Source organism: Mytilus trossulus, unplaced genomic scaffold, assembly GCF_036588685.1.
Source record: "Mytilus trossulus isolate FHL-02 unplaced genomic scaffold, PNRI_Mtr1.1.1.hap1 h1tg000373l__unscaffolded, whole genome shotgun sequence".
Taxonomy (NCBI): Eukaryota; Metazoa; Mollusca; class Bivalvia; order Mytilida; family Mytilidae; genus Mytilus; species Mytilus trossulus.
The window spans coordinates 1,721,481-1,744,036 of NW_026963340.1; the positions used below are offsets into that span (position 1 = coordinate 1,721,481).

The following is a 22,556-nucleotide window of genomic DNA, read 5'->3' on the forward strand; positions in this document are numbered from 1 at the left end:
CCTTCCTGGTTCTATATGCTTGTAAATGTTTTTATATACAGCACTTCTGAAAAATCATCATAGATTTTTTTTAAAAGAAAATAACAAGCCAAAGATCGTGTTTTAATCTAAACAGCATATTCAAAATTTATAGTGATATTACATTGTAGAAAATAATCCACAACATAATTACATGTTTTATCTTTCTTAATCAGGTTCCAAAAACGTAATTTTGATCTGAACCAGAAAAGTTTCGACCTGCCAGATAGTTTTAATTGCATGCCATGCAAAATACCACACAAACTGCTGTAATGATCAGTCAATGAGTACTAGAACTAAATTGTACAAACAATAATTACAATAAAAAACTTGATTTTAAGCACTAATGAAATATATTATGATAGTATTTGTTAAAAATGCTTAACTTTCAGTATAACTGATTCAACACAAACTTATAAGTCTAGTATGTTTGATGAATAATTTTGATCTCAATTATCTTTTGTTATCTTGATTGTAAAATAGCAGAACACTATCTAAATCTTAACGTAAATAACTATATAACTTTAAGACGGGAATGCAATTCAAATATAATCTATAATTCATCATTTATCAGATGACTATGATTAATTCTTCAAAATTATTTTTAAACAGGATAGCAACTCCTCTTAAAAAAACAAGTTTTTAAAGCTCATGAATCCCATTTGAGAAAACAGACGGATGGACGGATAAATGGACACACAGACTAGAAAACATCATCTCCCTCTCCTATCATAGGTGGGGCATAAAAATAGCAGGGCAATTTGATATGTGCTTTTATATAACTATCTGAAAAAACCATAAATTTGATTGCATATTTGGTCTCATCAGTCAGGGAATGCATCAAATTTACAATTTGTGAGGAACATAACATACTAATCTGACTTTTCCCTGAGACCTTCCTGGTTCTATATGCTTGTAAATGTTTTTATATACAGCACTTCTGAAAAATCATCATAGATTTTTTTTTTTTTAAATTAACAAGCCAAAGATCGTGTTTTAATCTAAACAGCATATTCAAAATTTATAGTGATATTACATTGTAGAAAATAATCCACAACATAATTACATGTTTTATCTTTCTTAATCAGGGTCCAAAAACGTAATTTTGATCTGAACCAGAAAAGTTTCGACCTGCCAGATAGTTTTAATTGCATGCCATGCAAAATACCACACAAACTGCTGTAATGATCAGTCAATGAGTACTAGAACTAAATTGTACAAACAATAATTACAATAAAAAACTTGATTTTAAGTCTAATGAAATATATTATGATAGTATTTGTTAAAAATGCTTAACTTTCAGTATAACTGATTCAACACAAACTTATAAGTCTAGTATGTTTGATGAATTATTTTGATCTCAGCGCTATCTAAATCTTTTAGTAAATAAATATGCAAACTTATAGACCGGAATGCAATTCAAATATAATCTATAATTCATCATTTATCAGCTTTCTATGACTTATTCTATTAATAGTAAAAACTTAATTTAGATGATTTACATTGTTGGATTGAATTTAATAACTCTAAGTTTCAAAAGTGGTGTAGTACTCTTTGAAAACAGAGACAGACATTCGCCTCTGATGCAAGCCTTCAGTGATTAATATAAGATTTAAGACAACTATGAAAAAAACAGAAAAACAGACTTTAAATTCATGCTACAGAAAGGAGGAACTCATGCCTTGGCAAAAGAGAAGTGAATTTTGCAAAATAATCTGAAATCCAATCATCAATACACAGAGCAAATGCAGAGAAAGAAAAACATGTACAGTATATTATTTTTTTGTTTTTTTGTTTGCTGCATGGTGGATTGTACCACAGGATTGTGTACGATCTTGCATCCTAGGCATTATTGTAGAGGATCGCAGAGCAACTATGACCCTAGGAATGCAGTCTGTAGTGCCACCGTCGCATGGACATCTCTTTGCATTCATCAACCTTGTCCCTGCTTTAATAAATAGTACCACTGCCTTGTTGTAAGATCTTGGAATATCTAAGGCTATGGAAGCAGACCCAAAAAGAAAAGACAGTAAGACAGAGATTGTCAGCCATCGTAGGAATAGTTTATGGGAAGTAAAACACAGACAGTAAAATCTAATTTAACAGATAGGTTTCATGCATGGCTTATTGGCAGGCAATTCTAACAGAAGCTGAATACGGACACAACACAAAATACAACTCTAAATTGTGTGAATGAGGACATACTTAGTACGTCATACAGATGACCTTTCTTTTTGTTTTTGCTTAAAAAGGTACTGAATTTGAAAGAGCTTTTCAAGGCAAAACCCTCAGTTCAAGGGAAGGATCATGCAATGCGAATGTTGAAATCATCTCCAAATCATGGCAATTTGTAAGCAGCTCTTCTTTGCCATCAGTGTAGAAAAGATATACATAAACTGCGAATTGACAAGCTTAGGATCTAGTGTTACAATAGACACTATGCTAACTGATGAATACTAGAATGAAGAAGAAAGCTTAAATTGTAAGATGTAGTTTGCTTTGTAGGTGAACAGGAAGACGAGCATGTAAGTCTTTCTGCCAGTACATAGCCTCTTACACTATTCAAGACCTCTATAATGCTCCCTGCAACAGCATATATTGTAACTACACTCTTGCATCCTAGGCATTATTGTAGAGGACCAGAGAGCAACTATGACCATAGAGAGGCAGTGTGTAGGGCCATCGTCGCATGGACACCTCATACAGATGACCTTTCTTTTTGTTTTTGATTGAAAAGGTACTGAATTTAAAAGAGCTTTTCAAGGTAAAACCCTGAGTTCAATGTAAGAATCAGCAATACGAATGTTTGAATCATCTCCTCCAAATCATGGGAATGATTTGTGCTTAATTTGTAAGAAGCTTTTCTCTGCCAACAGTGTAGAAAAGATATACATAAACTGCGAATTGACAAGCTTAAGATCTAGTGTTACAATAGACACTATGCAAAGGATGAATACTAGAATGAAGAAGAAAGCTTTAATTGTAAGATGAAGAAACATCATATGTAATTTGTGTGGAAATATGTTTTAAACGACTTCATTCCTGAAAAACCACTAGAGGACACACACTGAAGAAAACCTATATAATCGTGATATTTGTTACACAGCTTTCTCACAGTCACTATTTCTGAACACCCACAAGCAAATAAAGCAATCCAACCAAAAGCAATATGATTGTAACATATGTGGGAAAAGATTTGCAATAAATATATATGTTAGTGACAATAAGTGAAATTAGCCATTTAAAGCTTGAATCCTAGACAATAAGCTAACGCCTAGGCATTAAGTTATTGCCTGAATTTTTAGTCATTGAGCTTATTTCCTGAGATCTGATGATGATTATTCATCGTGTTGCTAAACATAGTTTTATAAACTACAAACAATATTATTTCACAGATATCAGAAAGTCACAAATTGATAGGAATAAAATCACAAATAAAAAGTTTACAATTGTTAGAAGATGTAACTTTGAATAGAAATTTCGAAGATCCCAAAAAGTCCCAGATCTGTCAGATAATAGTATCAGTATCAGATTTGTAAAAATCAATAGAAGGCATGTGCAACAATCTGACAAAGGCTTGAATTTGTATTGCTCAACCTAATTTTAGTGATCTGTGTAGAATGCAATTAAATGGTACGAAAAGACTAGATACAAGACTGATAAAACCTGAAGTTATAAGAATATCTCTTGAGATTATAGCACAAAGACTTCAATATCTTGCCAAAGCAAAATATATCAATACAGAAAATAACTTTTTTCAAATATATTTTAATACCACAGTTCATTAACCATATGTTAATAGTTACAACACAAATTTATAAGACTTAATTCATTAAACCTAAATGTTAAAAAAATTATATAAGACAGTCATTGTAGTTATAGGACTTAGAATTGTTAATATTTTGTACCTTCATTTTGATATATATTATAAACTTGTACATAGCATCTGGTAGGTTGATATTACCAACAATTTCATCTAAAGAAATTTCATAACTATTTTTAAGACTATATAAAAAATTAGTCATGCATGCCTCCTGGAAATATATTGTTATCAAAAGCATGGTATTTTTGTTTATTTTTTCTTAGCATGCAACAATACATAATTTGTCAATATTTTTTTGTTAATCAAGGCAGATCAAAATAATTAAGAGGCACAAGAAACCAAATGAAAATTCAATCCATCTGACTGCTTAGAAGGAGTTGTGCTTACAAGAAAATGGACAAACAGACAGATGGACAGGGTGATTCCTATATTCCCCTCTAATACTTTGTTTGTGATGGGTATAATAAGATTAATGTTGAAGTCATATCAAATATATATATAGCAGATATTTCATTAAAACCTTGAGTCATTTTGAAAGCCAAAGGATCCAAAATTAAACTTTTATATGATTTCAACAACATCTGAATTCTCAGGGCATTTTGTGTGAAACTTAAAGACTTACAACATAAATTCAATGATTAGTTTACCTACTTACAAAATTTTGATATTTTAAATAAGATAAAAATGTCATTGACAGTAAAATCTGATCTGACTCATTTAACAATCTGTATTAATACATTGAGTTTTGATTTATACATTAACCATTATTTTTCTACAATTCATAAAAAAGTTGGATATAAGGATTGACTACTAGTAAATCAGAGGCGTCCTTCATACCTACTTACAAAATTTTGATATTTAAATAAGATGGCAATCACCATTGACTTTAAAATATAATATGACCCATTTACCATTTTACAATTAATATTGAAACATTGAGTTTTGATTTTATACATTTACAATTATTTTTTTCTACAATCCATAAGAAAGATAGATATAAGGATTAAATAAATTTTTTCCATTATTTGTTCATTAAGATGTTGAGGAACCAAAGTCCAAGAAAAGGAGGAGAGCACCAGATAACAGCTGTAATAGAAAAGCTGATTAAATAGAACTGAAGATGACGAAGGAGAACTTACTAAGGTAATAAAATTAAAACAATGATCACAAAAAAATGTCTACTTTAAAAAATTGACCAAACACCATGTACATAAAATTACTGTATATGTTATAACATAATTTTGTCATTTGTTTGTTTATTTTGATCAAAACCGGTTTGAAACAAATCAAAAGTAAATTTTAAGATCTGACTAAATACCCATATAAGGAATTGTCTAAAATAAAAGTATGAAAATTACAAAGTCATTTAAAGACAAGCATTTCTCTATCATACACCAAAATGACATGAACCAGCAGTGTTTGGCGTAAGTCCTGAACCAGAAAAATTGAAAATAAAACAGACAATCATATGAATTGCTGCAAAAGACTGTACACAATTTCATACTGTACTTGTTCTATGAATGAATAAGCAAAACAATTAGTCAATTAATCTATCCAACAACAAAAGCTTCAAAAGAGAGCAACATTGCAAGGACTTAATATAACTTTCATAAAAAGGGAGATAAGCAATGAAAGTTAAAATGCCAAAAAGACCATTAACAAAGCTCAATTATTAAAGAAAATATCATTTATATTGCTAAAAGAACATATATGCTTATATATCTTCCTAAAGGCCAATTGGTGAATGGTAGTTTTCTGACAAGAGCTATGTTTAAACAATATTCTAATTTCTGCATTGAAAAGGGGGGGGGGGGGGAAGCCTAGATCATCTTGAGATAATAAAACCAAAATCAAACAGAAATATATTTTACATTCCGTGATTAATTCAGTTTCATTGATATAGAATCTATATTTTTATTTAACATATGTTTGTAACTTCCCTTTTAAATACAAGTTAGTGAAGTCACAAAATATAAGTTTAACAAGGTTAATTTTTTAGTCATTAGCATATAGCACTTAGCTATTATCCAGTGTTGTCAGTGAGAGAAACTCGTGATACACACATTCATTTACGTTAAGATAAAATTATTAACAATTGAGCAAATACTTCAGTTTTAGTCAGGAAACTATATTTGTGGCTGATAATGTTGAACAGCAGCAAGACCGCCAAAATTTATGGTCATTTAAAATAGGGTTTCAAGTTTTTTGTATGTACAATTTTTTAACAATAATCCTTAAAGCTAATTAAAACAAAACTTGCATTTTACACCAACATTTAAGCGTCAATTATAGTACCTTTAAACAAAATTTTATATAAGCTGTGGTAAACCTTTAATCATATATATTATAAGCTATGGTAAAGCAGTAAAATACTTAGCATTTTCTGAGACTCTTCAGCTGCAGGGCTTTACAATGGTGAAATATTGACTAAAATATCTGCTGCAGGTCACAACTAAAAGTGTAGGAAAAATAACCTGCAATGAAAAAAAGTTGATGAATTATGAATCATTAAAAATATGATTTTGACTTAAACAAAATTATTACTCTAGTACAGGAGCCTGTAATTCAGTGGTTGTCTTTTGTTTATGTATTACATATTTGTTTTCTTGTCACTTTCTGTACATTAATTAGGCAGTTAGTTTTATTGTTTGAATTGTTTTACATTGTCATGTCTTGGCCTTTTATAGCTGGCTAGGCAGTGTGGGATTTGCTCATTGGTAAAGGCTGTACAGTGTTAATTTATGTGCCAATTGGTCTGCTGTGGAGCCTTGTCTCATTGGCAATCATACCACATCTTTGGTGTATAAGATCTTCAGAAAAAATGAAACATTTATTTTTCATTACAAGTTTTATTTATTACCTTAAGTAGTTGTTACTTATCATATGGCACAAACATCATTCCTAAAAGTCAATTCTTGTTGGCCTCAGCTGAAATTTAAAATGTAGATATCATTAAAAAAGCTCCATATTATCTCCCTTTGGTGCAAAAATGCCAAAATTGAATTATCTTTTTTAACTCATCGCTGACCTTTATTTTTTATTGTTTGTTTTCGAATATGCTGTACATAAACTTAATAATTGTAAAATTTAAGAGATTTCTGTAATTTACTTCTTTTTTTTATTTCGATATTACCACTATTTCTCCTATTAGTTCAACAGAAAAAAAGGACATTTACAAAAATGTATGCTTCTTTCAAAGGGAGATTGTGAGTGTAAATGAATGGTGACCCCATTTTTTTTATTTCATTTGTCTATTAAGTATAAGACAAAGTTCATTTTAAAGAAAGATATATCCAAATCCTATATTAGATAAACAAAAATAGATTTAGACCCATGAGCCCCCTTAATAGCTCAGAAACCACAAAACCTAGGAAAAATCTGATTAATTAAGAACGTTAAATAAACAGCTGCCTCGTAAGCATATGATACACCTGTCTCATTTTCAAAGAATAACGTTTGATTACTTCTCAATGTCAATTGATGAAAATCAAAAAGGAGCGTTAATCAATAGAATAATAAATTCAACCAAGTTTAATGAGAACTGCTTAAGGCATTTTTGAGATATTGTTCCTTAACTGGAAAATAACCCTTTTTTAATTGAATAAAACCCCACAACTCGGATACTTTAAATTAAAACTGTCTGTTGGTTGAGAAATCAGTAGTCTGATTAAATACACACCTGTTTTTCTGTTGGTGGAGGGATGATGATGCTGATTAATAACACAGGTTGTTTGTTGGTTGATAGATGAAAAGCTGTTTCAGTACAAACCATGATATCTGTTGATCACGAGATATGAAGGTCTGTATCAGTACACACCAGGCTATCTGTAAATGGAGCGATGAGGATGCTGATTCCGTACAGACCAGGCTGGCTGTTAGTTTTTAGATTAAAAGGCTGTTCCAGTTTAGACCAGGCTGTCTGTTGGTGGAGAGATGTGTAGGCTTATTAAGTCGATACTAGATTGTCTGTTGGCTGAGAGATGATGATGCTGATGAAATTTAAACATGGTTATCTGTCATGGAGAGATGAGAAGGCTGACTCAGTTCACACAAGTATGTCTAATAATGAGATGTGCTAATGTTGATTCAAATCACACCATGCTGTCAGTAGTTGGAGATATGATGATGCTAGTTCAGTACACATTAGGCTGTTTTTAGCTTAAGAGATCATGATGTTGATTCAGTACCAACCAGGCTGGTAATTCGGTATGTGCCAGACTGTTTGTTCGTAAAGAGATGATGATGTTAATTCAGTATGAACCAGATTGTTTGTTTGTTGAGAGATGAAGATGCTGAATTTATATATACCAGACTGTTTGTTGGTTGAGACATGAGGATTGTCATTTAGTACATCCCAGACTGTTTGTTGGTATAGAAGATAATGCTAATGGAATATATGCCAGACTGTTTGTTGGTAAAGAGATAATGTTCCTTGTTTAGTTTATGCCAGACTGTTTGTTGGTTGAAAGATGATGATGTTAATTAGGTATATGCCAAACTGTTTGTTGGTTGAAAGATGATGATGCTAATTAGGTATATGCCTGACTGTTTGTTGGTTGAAAGATGATGATGCTTATTCAGTATATGCCAGACTGTTTGTTGGTTGAAAGATGATACTAATTCAGTATATGCCAGACTGTTTGTTGGTTGAGAGATGATTTTGCTATTTCAGTATATGCCAGACTGTTTGTTGGTAGAGAGATGATGAGGCTTGTTCAATATATGCCAGACTGTTAGTTGGTTTAGAGATGAAGATGCTAATTCAGTACACACTATGCTGTTTGTTAGTTGAGAGACGATGATGCTAATTCAGTATATGCCAGACTATTGTATGTTGAGAGAAATGGTGCTAATTCATTATAAGCCAGGCTGTTTGTTGGTAGAGAGATGATTATGCTAATTCAGTATATGCCAGAGTGTTTGTTGGTTGACAGATGATGATGCTAAATTCGGTATAAGCCAGACTTCTCGTTGGTTGAAAGAGTATGATGCTTATTCAGTATATATGCAAGACTGTTGTTGGTTGAAAGATGATGATGCTAATTAGGTATATGCCAGACTGTTTGTTGGTTGAAAGATGATGATGCTTATTCAATATATGCCAGACGGTCTGTTGGTTGAGAGATGATGATGCTTATTCAGTATATATCAGACTGTTTGTTGGTTGAAAGATGATGCTGTTTCTTCAGTTTATGCCAGACTGTTGCTTGAAGGATGATGATGCTAATTCAATATATGCCAAACGTTTTATTTGTTGAAACATGATGATGGTTATTCAGTATATGACTGACTGTTGGTGGAGAGATGATGATGCTTATTCAGTATATGCTAGACTGGTGACTTGTTGAGACATCAGGATGGTAATTCGGTATATGCCAGACTGTTTGTTGGTAAAGAGATGATGATACTAATTTAGTATGTGACAGATTGTTTGTTGGTTGAGAGATGAAGATGCTGAATTTATATATACCTGACTGTTTGTTGGTTGAGACATGAGGATTGTCATTTAGTACATCCCAGACTGTTTGTTGGTATAGAAGATAATGCTAATGGAATATATGCCAGACTGTTTGTTGGTTAAGAGATAATGTTCCTTGTTTAGTTTATGCCAAACTGTTTGTTGGTTGAAAGATGATGATGCTAATTAGGTATATGCCAGACTGTTTGTTGGTTGAAAGATGATGATGCTTATTCAGTATATGCCAGAGTGTTTGTTGGTTGAAAGATGATACTAATTCAGTATATGCCATACTGTTTGTAGGTTGAGAGATGATTTTACTATTTCAGTATATGCCATACTGTTTGTTGGTTGAGAGATGATTTTGCTTATTCAGTATATGCCAGACTGTTTGTTGGTAGAGAGATGACGAGGCTTGTTCAATATATGCCAGACTGCTAGTTGGTTTAGAGACGAAGATGCTAATTCTGTACACACTATGCTGTTTGTTAGTTGAGAGATGATGATGCTAATTCAGTATATGCCAGACTATTGTATGTTGAGAGAAAATGATGCTAATTCAGTATAAGCCAGGCTGTTTGTTGGTAGAGAGATGATTTTGCTTATTCAGTATATGCCAGACTGTTTGTTGGTAGAGAGATGACAAGGCTTGTTCAATATATGCCAGACTGCTAGTTGGTTTAGAGACGAAGATGCTAATTCTGTACACACTATGCTGTTTGTTAGTTGAGAGATGATGATGCTAATTCAGTATATGCCAGACTATTGTATGTTGAGAGAAATGGTGCTAATTCAGTATAAGCCAGGCTGTTTGTTGGTAGAGAGATGATTATGCTAATTCAGTATATGCCAGAGTGTTTGTTGGTTGACAGATGATAATGCTAATTCGGTATTAGCCAGACTTCTCGTTGGTTGAAAGAGTATGATGCTTATTCAGTATATATGGAAGACTGTCTGTTGGTTGAGAGATGAAATTGTAATTCAGTATAAGCCAGACTGTTTGTTGGTAGAAAGATGATGATGCTGAATAAAAATATGCCAGACGGTCTGTTGGTTGAGGGATGATGATGCTTATTCAGTATATACCAGACTGTTTGTTGGTTGAAAGATGATGCTGTTTCTTCAGTTTATGCCAGACTGTTGCTTGAAGGATGATGATGCTAATTCAGTATATGCCAAACGTTTTATTTGTTGAAACATGATGATGTTTATTCAGTATATGACTGTTTGTTGGTTGAGACATGAGGATTGTCATTTAGTACATCTCAGACTGTTTGTTGGTATAGAAGATAATGCTAATGGAATATATGCCAGACTGTTTGTTGGTTAAGAGATAATGTTCCTTATTCAATTTATGCCAGACTGTTTGTTGGTTGAAAGATAATGATGCTTATTCAGTATATGCCATACTGGTTGTTGGTTGAAAGATAATGGTGCTAATTCAGTATATGCTAGACTGTTTGTTGCCTGAGAGTTGAGAATGGTAATTCAGTAGAAGCCAGACTGTCTGTTTGTAGAGAGATGATTATGCTAATTCAGTATATGCCAGACTGTTTGTTTGTAGGATTATGACGATGCTAGTTCAATATATGCCAGACTGCTAGTTGGTTTAAAGAGGAGGATGCTAATTCAGTACATACTATGCTGTTTGTTGGTTGAGAGATGATGATGCTAATTCAGTATATGCCAGACTGTTGTTTGTTGAGAGATGATCATGCTAATTCAGTATATGCCAGACTGTTGTTTGTTGAGAGATGATGATGCTAATTCAGGATATGCCATACTGTTTGTTCCTTGATATATGATGATGCTCATTCAGGATATGCTAGACTGTTGGTTGGTTGAGAGATGATGATGGTAATTCAGGATATGCCATACTGTTTGTTCCTTAATATATGATGATGCTTATTCAGTATATGCTAAACTGTTTGTTGGTAGAGAGATGGTGATGCTGATTCAGTTAATGCCAGACTGTTGGTTAAGAGATGAGGATTGTAGTGCAGTACAACTAAGATGTTCGTTGGTTGAGAGATGATATTCCTTATTCAGTATATGCCAGACTGTTTGTTGGTAGAGAGATGACGATGCTCATTCAGTATATATGCCAGACTGTTTGCTGGTAGAAAGATGATTATGCTAGTTCAATATATGCCAGACGTTTGTTGGCTGAGATATGATGATGCTTATTCAGAATATGCCAGACAGTTTGTTGGTTGAGAGATGATGATGCTAATTCAATATATGCCAGACTGTTTATTGGTAGAGAGATGGTTATTCAGTACACACTAGGCTCATGATTGGGTGAAAGAAGATGATGCTTATTCAGTGTATGCCAGACTGTTTGTTGGTAAAGAGGTGATGATGCTTATTCAATATATGCCAGACTGTTTGTTGGTTATGAGATGAGGATAATAATTCAGTATAAGCCAGCAGGTTGGTTGAGAGATGTTGTGCCAATTCAGTTTACAGAAGACTGTCTGTTGAAGGGGATATGATGATGCTGATTCAATTTACATAAGACTGGCTGTTGGTGGAGAGATGATGATGCCGATTCAGTTTACATAAGACTTGATGTTAGTGGAGAGATGTTGATGCCGATTCAATTTACATGAGACTGGCTGTTAGTGAAGAGATGATGATGCTGATTCAGTTTACATAAGACTTGATGTTAGTAGAAATATGTTGATGCCGATTAAGTTAACATAAGACTGGCTGTTGGTGGATAGATGATGATGCCGATTCAGTTTACATAAGACTGGCTGTTGGTGGATAGATGAGAATGCCGATTCAGTTCACATAAGACTGGCTGTTGGTGGAGAGATGATGATGCCGATTCAGTTTACATAAGACTGGCTGTTGGTGGAGATATGATGATGCTGATTCAGTTTACATAAGGCTGGCTGTTGGTGGAGAGATGTTGATGATGATTCAGTTTACATAAGACTGGCTGTTGGTGGATAGATGAGAATGCCGATTCAGTTAACATAAGACTGGCTGTTGGTAAAGAGATGTTGATGATTATTCAGTTTACATAAGACTGGCTGTTGGTGGATAGATGTTGATGTCGATTCAGTTTACATAAGACTGGCTGTTGGTAGAGAGATGATGATGCCGATTCAGTTACATATGGCTGGCTGTTGGTTGAGAGATGATGATGCCGATTCAGTTAACATGAGACTGGCTGTTGGTGGAGAGATGATGATGCCGATTCAGTTAACATAAGACTTGTTGTTGGGGAGAGATGATGATGCCGATTCAGTTAACATAAGACTGGTTGTTGGTGGAAATATGATGATGCGGATTCAGTTTACATAAGACTGGCTGTTGGTGAATAGATGAGGATGCCCATTCAGTTTACATAAGACTGGCTGTTGGTGAATAGATGATGATGCCGATTCAGTTTACATAAGACTGGCTGTTGGTGGAGATATGTTGATGATGATTCAGTTTACATAAGACTGGCTGTTGGTGGAGAGATGTTGATGTCGATTCAGTTTACATGAGACTGACTGTTGGTGGAGAGATGTTGATGTCGATTCAGTTTACATGAGACTGGCTGTTGGTAGAGAGATGATGATGCTGATTCAGTTTACATAAGACTGACTGTTGGTGGAGAGATGATGATGCTGATTCAGTTTACATGAGACTGACTGTTGGTAGAGAGATGATGATGCTGATTCAGTTTACATGAGACTGGCTGTTGGTGGAGAGATGTTGATGCCGATTCAGTTTACATAAGACTGACTGTTGGTAGAGAGATGTTGATGTCGATTCAGTTTACATAAGACTGACTATTGGTAGAGAGATGTTGATGCTGATTCAGTTTACATAAGACTGGCTGTTGGTGGAGAGATGTTGATGCCGATTCAGTTAACATAAGACTGGCTGTTGGTGGAGAGATGTTGATGCCGATTCAGTTTACATTATACTGGCTGTTGGTTGAGAGATGTTATGAGACTGGCTGTTGGTGGAGATATGTTGATGCCGATTCAGTTTAAATAAGACTGGCTGTTGGTGGAGAGATGTTGATGATGATTCAGTTTACATAAGACTGACTGTTGGTGGAGAGATGATGATGCTGATTCAGTTTACATGAGACTGGCTGTTGGTGGAGAGATGTTGATGCCGATTCAGTTTACATAAGACTGACTGTTGGTAGAGAGATGTTGATGTCGATTCAGTTTACATAAGACTGACTATTGGTAGAGAGGTGATGATGCTGATTCAGTTTACATGAGACTGGTTGTTGGTAGAGAGATGTTGATGCTGATTCAGTTTACATAAGACTGGCTGTTGGTGGAGAGATGTTGATGCCGATTCAGTTAACATAAGACTGGCTGTTGGTGGAGAGATGTTGATGCCGATTCAGTTTACATTATACTGGCTGTTGGTTGAGAGATGTTATGAGACTGGCTGTTGGTGGAGATATGTTGATGCCGATTCAGTTTAAATAAGACTGGCTGTTGGTGGAGAGATGTTGATGATGATTCAGTTTACATAAGACTGACTGTTGGTGGAGAGATGATGATGCTGATTCAGTTTACATGAGACTGGCTGTTGGTGGAGAGATGTTGATGCCGATTCATTACACATAAGACTGGCTGTTGGTGGAGAGATGATGATGCTGATTCAGTTTACATAAGACTGGCTGTTGGTGGATAGATGATGATGCTGATTCAGTTTACATAAGACTGGCTGTTGGTGGAGAGATGTTATTGCCGATTCAGTTTACATAAGACTGGCTGTTGGTTGAGAGATGTTTATGCTGATTCAGTTTACATAAGACTGACTGTTTGTGGAGAGATGTTGATGATGATTCAGTTTACATAAGACTGGAGGTTGGTGAGGAGATGAGAATGCTGATTCAGTTTACATAAGACTGGCTGTTGGAGGAGAGATGTTGATGCCGATTCAGTTTACATAAGACTGGCTGTTGGTGGAGAGATGTTGATGCCGATTCAGTTATCATGAGACTGGCTGTTGGTAAAAAAATGATGATGCCGATTCAGTTTACATAAGACTGACTGTTGGTGGAGAGATGTTGATGCCGATTCAGTTTACATAAGACTGGCTGTTGGTGGAGAGATGAGAATGCTGTTTCAGTTAACATAAGACTGGCTGTTGGTGGAGAGATGAGAATGCTGATTAAGTTAACATAAGACTGGCTGTTGGTGGATAGATGTTGATTCCGATTCAGTTAACATAAGACTGGCTGTTGGTGGATAGATGTTGATGATGATTCAGTTTACATAAGACTGGCTGTTGGTGGAGAGATGTTGATGATGATTCAGTTTACATAAGACTGGCTGTTGGTGGAGATATGTTGATGATGATTCAGTTTACATAAGACTGGCTGTTGGTGGAGAGATGTTGATGTCGATTCAGTTTACATAAGACTGGCTGTTGGTGGAGAGATGTTGATGATGATTCAGTTTACATAAGACTGGCTGTTGGTGGAGAGATGTTGATGCCGATTCAGTTTACATAAGACTGGCTGTTGGTGGAGAGATGAGGATGCTGTTTCAGTTTACATAAGACTGGCTGTTGGAGGAGAGATGTTGAAACTGATTCAGTTTACATAAGACTGGCTGTTGGTGGAGATGTTGGAGGAGAGATGTTGATGCCGATTCAGTTTACATAAGACTGGCTGTTGGTGGAGAGATGAGGATGCTGTTTCAGTTTACATAAGACTGGCTGTTGGAGGAGAGATTTTGATGCCGATTCAGTTTACATAAGACTAGCTGTTGGTGGAGAGATTTTGATGCCGATTCAGTTAATATAAGACTGGCTGTTGGTGGAGAGATGTTGATGCTGTTTCAGTTAACATAAGACTAGCTGTTGGTGGAGAGATGTTGATGCCGATTCAGTTAACATAAGACTGGCTGTTGGTGGAGAGATGAAAAGGCCGATTCAGTTAACATAAGACTGACTGTTGGTAGATAGATGATGATGCCGATTCAGTTTACATAAGACTAGCTGTTGGTGGAGAGATGTTGATGCCGATTCAGTTAACATAAGACTGGCTGTTGGTGGAGAGATGATGACGCATATTCAGTTTACATGATACTGGCTGTTGGTGGATAGATGAGGATGATTACAGATTAAGAGGCCTATTACAAGTCAATCTATTATATGGAATGCATGATATTCAGAATGCTCACATACTTTGGAGGGTTTTCTTAAGTTTCTTTGAAATTTTTTCTCTGTAAACTTTTCTATCATTGAAGATTTTTGTCTTGATGGCTGTTATCCTTTTTTTAAGTTCAATATCTTGAAGGATTGGATGCTTCTGAAGAAACTCTCTTACATCTTTTGATCCTGAAAAAAACAACAATCTTGTTCATTGGCATAGTTATTCATTAAGCATACAGAAAAAAAAAATTTTGTTTGAATTTTTTTTACAGAGTTACCCATAATGTGCATTTGATAAGGCAGTGTCTATTGAAATGTGGCTGACTTTTATATTTGATGTTATATTTGTTTACTTTTTTCTCATTTTTGCTTTATTTTTATTTTTTTATTCTTTGGGCTACTTTTACAATCTCTTAGTGTTGTAATTTAGTTCTAAGGTATCCATGCCTTTCCCCTGTAGAAAAAAAAGTTGAGGGCCAGTTGATGGCCATGTGGTGGACAGTTGAGGGTTAGCTGTTATAGGTTGCATTTCTGTAAATATTGACAATGCAATTTCCAATAGGAACTCCTTTTACGGCTAAAACTGTACTACTTTTACTATGAAGTTTTGTTTATCCTAGAATTGAAAGTTAATATTCACCAAAAAATTTTTCAAAGGTCAAGATATAGAGCTGTGCGGCATATTTTCAACTTTTCTTTGCCCTGAACTTTTCAGAGTTTTAACTAACACTAATTTTCTTAACTACCCCTACCTCAAATGAAAGGTTACAACAGATTTTAATGTAAACAATATGCACATGTTTATTTACTGCTAACATTCCCAAGTTATGTCTCTGTGAGGTGGATCACAGAGAACACAACTGGGAACCAGTATGTAAGCAAAATTAATTTTCTACAAGTATTCAAGATCTCCCCAAAAGAGGCATTTTTTGAGAAACAGCTGTATTAAAAGAGTGCAACCTATAAGAAAAATAGTTGAGGGCTAGGTGTTGAGCATCTTAGCTCAACTCAAACCTGGACAAGAACTGTAGGTTTGATAGATGTCGCTCAACTTGCCCTCAACTGAAGCTGTACATTAAGTTTTTTGGTTTTCATATAGTTGAGCAAAAGTTAAGCATTCAGACTTGGAATTTTTTGTAGCTGAGGAAAAGTTGAGCAATTAGAAATATGACCTGGTGATATGAATGTTATTAGCCATCTGTTTTCTCTGTGTATGGTGCAAATGGACAGGAAGTATTATTATAAATGTACACAAAGTTTGAGGCAAAATAAAGGGAAGCACATATTTATATCGTTTTTCTGTATTTTACAAATTCTTTGAAATAAAGATAAAAAAACAAACAGTATTTCTTTATTATGAGATATATCAAATATTCAAGGTTTGGGTAACAGTTATTATTAGAGGTAAATCACACTGTCACAGTACCCTAAAGAACCTCAAACATTTAAAATTTGAACTTGGTTTGAGCATAGACATGGCAAACAAAGATGTCTTCAAGCTATCATGAATAAAATATGAATTTTACAAAGGATGTAGATAAAAAAAGTTACAAATAACTGTATTGACATTGAATAGTGCAGTATATTCTTCTGATGACATGACTTTTGGATTTAGGAATATTGATGTTTTAACATATATTTCTGGAAACATCTTTTTGTAAATACCTTGGATTAAAATTTCCACCAGATTGAATAAGTGTATATGCTCTTATAATTCAAAATAGTGATATTTAAAATGTCTTCTTATTTTTGAAGAGTGAAGAAAAAAATGAGACAATATAGTTATGCATTAACTTAGATATTATCAAAATGTGTAAGACAGGAGACATATTTATTTTATTATTAAGATAATTTGTTTTAAAAAGTATTACTAATAAAATAAGAATATTCTAATATGATGAATTTGGTATAAAATTATAGATCCATTCTAATTTACTAGATCCAAAAAGCAAGGTTAAAGTATTAATGTAGTGTGTTGTGAGTTGAGATCTATTAGCAAAATTTTGGCTATAAAAAAAACATTTTAATTTATTTTATCTACAATGTGTAGCCCTCAGTTTGCAATTACCAGATAATGCCCAACTTTTTAAGACCTAGCCCTCAACTTTTAATGACCTGGTCCTCAACTGTTGGCCAGGTACCCCTCAACTCTAATTGCTCAATTGTTGGACACCTAGTCCTCAACTGTGATATTTTCTTAAAGTTGCTCACTAATTTACATAAAGTTGAGCATTACTAGTTGAGGGCTACCTAATTTGCATGGCAAAAATCCAGGTAGCCCTCAACTGGCCCTCAACTATTTGCTCAACTGATAGCCAGCTAGCCCTCAACTCTAAGTTCAACTGGCGGCCAGCAGGCCTCTACGATACCCTTTTTTCAACTTGTCCTACCAAAATTTACTTGTCCCAATGATATTGTTACTTGTCCAAAAAATTTCTATTAAAAAATAACCTTTTTACATTTTTAGTTGATAAAAGGAACAAAACGAATTTAAACAATAGACAGGATTTGATGTATTTCTTTTGATTTGAAATACTTTTCAAAAATATGAGTCAAGTACAACCAAATCTAGTCATGTCACGGGACTAAGGTTCTAGTTTTTCATCAATGTCAGTCTCATCAGACTCTAAACAAGAGGCACCATCTGATAGGCCTGTACACTCATTGGATTTGTATCCTGGTTTTTTTTTAAGTTGAAAAAAGTTTATTGAAATGCAATCAATAAAAAGAAGATAAGGTCTGATTGCCAATGAGACAACTCTCTGCAAGAGACCAAATGACACAGAAAACTATAGGTCACCATATTGTCAGTATTGTTTTTTTTTCTACTTATGATCAAATATGAGTTTGTGAATTTAATGGTAAATTAAAAAAAATATTTTTGTGAAAAAATTACTGGTATGGTATTTCTTATAAGGAACAGAATAATGTAGCAAAATGAGGTACTGATTTGTCTTGGTCCCAAAATATCTCCTGCCTTGCCAAACTGTCTATCAATCATGTCTACTAAATATGTTTTCTCAGTGCCAAACTGTCTATTAAAACTGTAAAAGGTGACGAACTGTCCTGTTAAGTTACCTGATCTACAAAACGCATCATTGATTTGGATCAGTAAATACCTTTCACCTGTTAAAAAGTATCTGACAAAGAACCAGTTGAAAATAATCAATTGCAAGTAAACATGTTGAAGAAAAAAGTTTTGCATTTAAATAAACAGAATGCAGAAACATGTCAAATTAATATTTGTTTTCGTGTTTTTTGTTTATAATAACTTTGTTCTTCAAAGTTGGATTACATTTATTTTCTGCTGAATAATTGTGCTTGTCCCGACAGCTTTCACTTGTCCGACTTTTTTCACCTCTGGTACCGGGCAATCGGACAAGCGTTATTGTCAAGGCCTGGTCCAGTTGAGCAATGCAGTTGGCTTAGTGATCATTTTTCTGTATAGGTTTTGTATTTGATAATCGATAATGCAAAAGTTTACCTGGCAATGACCCTTTGTTGTCCAAGCTAGATGTATCTGTAATGCATCTCTTAAAATAAACATCCACTACTTTAGTATTCTCTTCAGTCCATAATTTATATTTTCTTTTTGTTCCTATAAAATATTCAATTACAAAGCTACTTGTTTAATAATTGTAATCACTCATAAATCAAGTTACCTAAAATCTCCATAGATTTTGGGTTTGAAATAAATAACAATTTGAACATCAACCTTTTAATTTCCATGAATATAAATTCTGAAAACCTGCAAAATATTTATTCTAATTTATAATTAAATGTTGATGTTCAAATTCTAATGTATATCCATATCGTTCATCAGCTGCATAGACAAATTCCAATACAATATTAAATATCACTACAGTAGTCCCTCTATGAAACAGCCCCACCCTAGAACGGCCACCTCCCTTATTGGTCCATGTTAGGCTTACAATTCTGCAATTATATGCAGAAGTACCTCCCATGTATAGCCAATTCCTTTATCTGGCCAGTGGCTAGGTGTTTTCATGCTAGATTTGAAAAAATTAGCCAGCTAATGTTCTCATGTAAAACAGGCTTTGGTATTTTGTACAGGCACATAACATTGACAAGAAAGATACTTCCTATAGTTTGATAAAAAATTTGTGTATGATTGTAAATTCAACAGTTCAGGGAAACTTGCAACATCATTTGATGTGGGGGAAACATAGATCAATGATATTGTAATATATAGAAAATCAGATGGGTCAGCTATTCAAAAATTGCATCAACAGAAAAATTGTAAAATTGCTATGAATAATGATGAAACCAATAGGAAAACTAACATGTTCATGGATATTTAATTTCATGGTTTTGCCAAAATCTGCATTCACACTTATGGATTTTTTTTTATTTGTTGAACATTTGATTTTGTGGATTACCTGTACCCACCAAATTCACAATGATTTGTATCCAACAAATAATAATGCATCCACAGAAGTTCTAATTGAATAAATTTGACAGGAAAAATTTAAAAGTTTAAAACAGAGGGAAACTTGTTAAATTGTTAACATAATACTGTGGATTCATTATTATTCGTTAGATACCAATTTTCGTGGGTTTTGTGGGTACAGGTGAACCACAAATTTCAATGTTCATATTATCATTAGGCTCTGTATACAGAGATTGGCAAAACCATGAAATTAAATATCCACGAAATTGCAAGTTTTCAGCAATCCACAAAAATTGATACCAACGAAAATAAATGAATCCACAGTACGCGTTTTTGCCACAAAACAAATGTCAAGATCTTGCAAATCTACTGCACAATATTGTGCAATTGAAGATTTCTCCTTCTGAATCATAAGACAGGAATTTGGAATACACAGGGTCCATTTTACAAAGGGTATTTTAAGAAAGACTTTGAAGTGAAAAAAATAGGACTTTAGTTTTAGCTGAATGAACAGGAAACCAGTTTATTCAGGGTCAGTTTACTAAGGGTTGACTGTATGAGATAAAATTATTATTGCAGCTTTAGTGTCAATGTTATAGAAAGTTACCTTTTTCTGCCTCAGGTTCAGTTGGAACTTTCTGAAGTTTTGCAGCCTTGTTATCATCATATGTTGAACTTTTCCCTAAAAATAACAATAACTCAACTATATAGTATGATGCAATCTATAATACTCTTTCTCAGTCATAAGAACTTTCCATCATTACCGAACTGAACAAAGAAATAACACGATGGGTGTCGTATACGGTGCAGGAAATGCTTACCCTTCTAGAGCACCTGATTTCACTCCCGGTTTATAGTGGAGTTCATGTTGTTTCTTAATTATTATTTATAACTGTTGATGCAAATGTCCTTTGGTTTTGTGAGTCTTTATTTACTCCTTGGTTTTGATTGTTATTGTCTTCCTTTCTTATCTATGTTTAAGAAATAAGCTCTGTCTTGAGGTTTTTCATATTACTGCTGAGGTCAAACCCTAAACAATTGGAGCAAGATTGGACAAAATTTTCAAGCTTGAAAAGGTGTGAATTTGGAATGTGATCAATTTGTCAAATAGACCTCTGTAACATCAGTCTCTGATTTGACACTTTCCCTTTGTGTTCATTGTTTCTTTTTGCATTAGAATCCTTGTGTTATCTGAGTTGTGACACAAGAGATTAGTTTTGACAAGTAATAATTGATGTAAATAAGAGTATTGAGACTAAATCATTAGACAGGAATTTGGAATACACAGGGTCCATTTAAAGAAAGACTTTGAAGTAAAAAAAAATAGGACTTTAGTTTTAGCTGAATGAACAGGAAACCAGTTTATTCAGGGTCAGTTTACTAAGGTTTGACTGTATGAGATAAAAATTATTATTGCAGCTTTAGTGTCAAAGTTATAGAAAGTTACCTTTTTCTGCCTCAGGTTCAGTTGGAACTTTCTGAAGTTTTGCAGCCTTGTTATCATCATATGTTGAACTTTTCCCTAAAAATAACAATAACTCAACTATATAGTATGATGCAATCTTTAATACTCTTTCTCAGTCATAAGAACTTTCCATCATTACCGAACTGAACAAAGAAATAACATGATGGGCGTCGTATACGGTGCAGGAAATGCTTACCCTTCCAGAGCACCTGATTTCACTCCCGGTTTATAGTGGAGTTCATGTTGTTTCTTAATTATTATTTATAACTGTTGATGTAAATGTCCTTTGGTTTTGTGAGTCTTTGTTTACTCCTTGGTTTTGATTGTTATTGTCTTCCTTTCTTATCTATGTTTAAGAAATAAGCTCTGTCTTGAGGTTTTTCATATTACTGCTGAGGTCAAACCCTAAACAATTGGAGCAAGATTGGACAAAATTTTCAAGCTTGAAATGGTGTGAATTTGGAATGTGATCAATTTGTCAAATAGACCTCTGTAACATCAGTCTCTGATTTGACACTTTCCCTTTGTGTTCATTGTTTCTTTTTGCATTAGAATCCTTGTGTTATCTGAGTTGTGACACAAGAGATTAGTTTTGACAAGTAATAATTGATGTAAATAAGAGTATTGAGACTAAATCATTAGACAGGAATTTGGAATACACGGGGTCCATTTTACAAAGGGTATTTTAAGAATGACTTTGAAGTGAAAAAAATAGGACTTTAGTTTTAGCTGAATGAACAGGAAACCAGTTTATTCAGGGTCAGTTTACTAAGGTTTGACTGTATGAGATAAAATTATTATTGCAGCTTTAGTGTCAAAGTTATAGAAAGTTACCTTTTTCTGACTCAGGTTCAGTTGGAACTTTCTGAAGTTTTGCAGCCTTGTTATCATCATATATTGAACTTTTCCCTAACAATAACAATAACTCAACTATATAGTATGATGCAATCTATAATACTCTTTCTCAGTCATAAGAACTTTCCATCATTACCGAACTGAACAAAGAAATAACACGATGGGTGTCGTATACGGTGCAGGAAATGCTTACCCTTCCAGAGCACCTGATTTCACTCCCGGTTTATAGTGGAGTTCATGTTGTTTCTTAATTATTATTTATAACTGTTGATGTAAATGTCCTTTGGTTTTGTGAGTCTTTATTTACTCCTTGGTTTTGATTGTTATTGTCTTCCTTTCTTATCTATGTTTAAGAAATAAGCTCCATCTGGAGGTTTTTTATATTACTGCTGAG

At 33.9% G+C, this 22,556-nt stretch overlaps 1 protein-coding gene and 1 long non-coding RNA gene across 2 annotated transcripts in view; both read right to left on the reverse strand.

Annotated features, from left to right (window-relative positions):
* Positions 1-6,122: 6,122 nt before the first annotated feature.
* LOC134701908 (uncharacterized) lies at positions 6,123-7,561 on the reverse strand. Its single transcript, XR_010104249.1, has 3 exons — positions 7,521-7,561; positions 6,702-6,769; positions 6,123-6,293 (listed from the first exon to the last, which is right to left on the reverse strand). It is a non-coding gene; the product is annotated as an uncharacterized LOC134701908 (long non-coding RNA).
* Positions 7,562-15,393: 7,832 nt separating this feature from the next.
* Positions 15,394-22,556, reverse strand: part of LOC134701987 (uncharacterized) — a 42,685-nt gene continuing 35,522 nt past the window's right edge. The window contains exons 18-21 of the mRNA XM_063563097.1: positions 21,290-21,364; positions 20,450-20,524; positions 18,916-19,029; positions 15,394-15,617 (exon numbers count right to left, since the gene is read on the reverse strand). Coding sequence (XP_063419167.1) covers positions 15,457-15,617; positions 18,916-19,029; positions 20,450-20,524; positions 21,290-21,364 — 425 coding nt within the window. The 3' untranslated portion in view covers positions 15,394-15,456. The remainder of the gene's footprint in view (positions 15,618-18,915; positions 19,030-20,449; positions 20,525-21,289; positions 21,365-22,556) is intronic.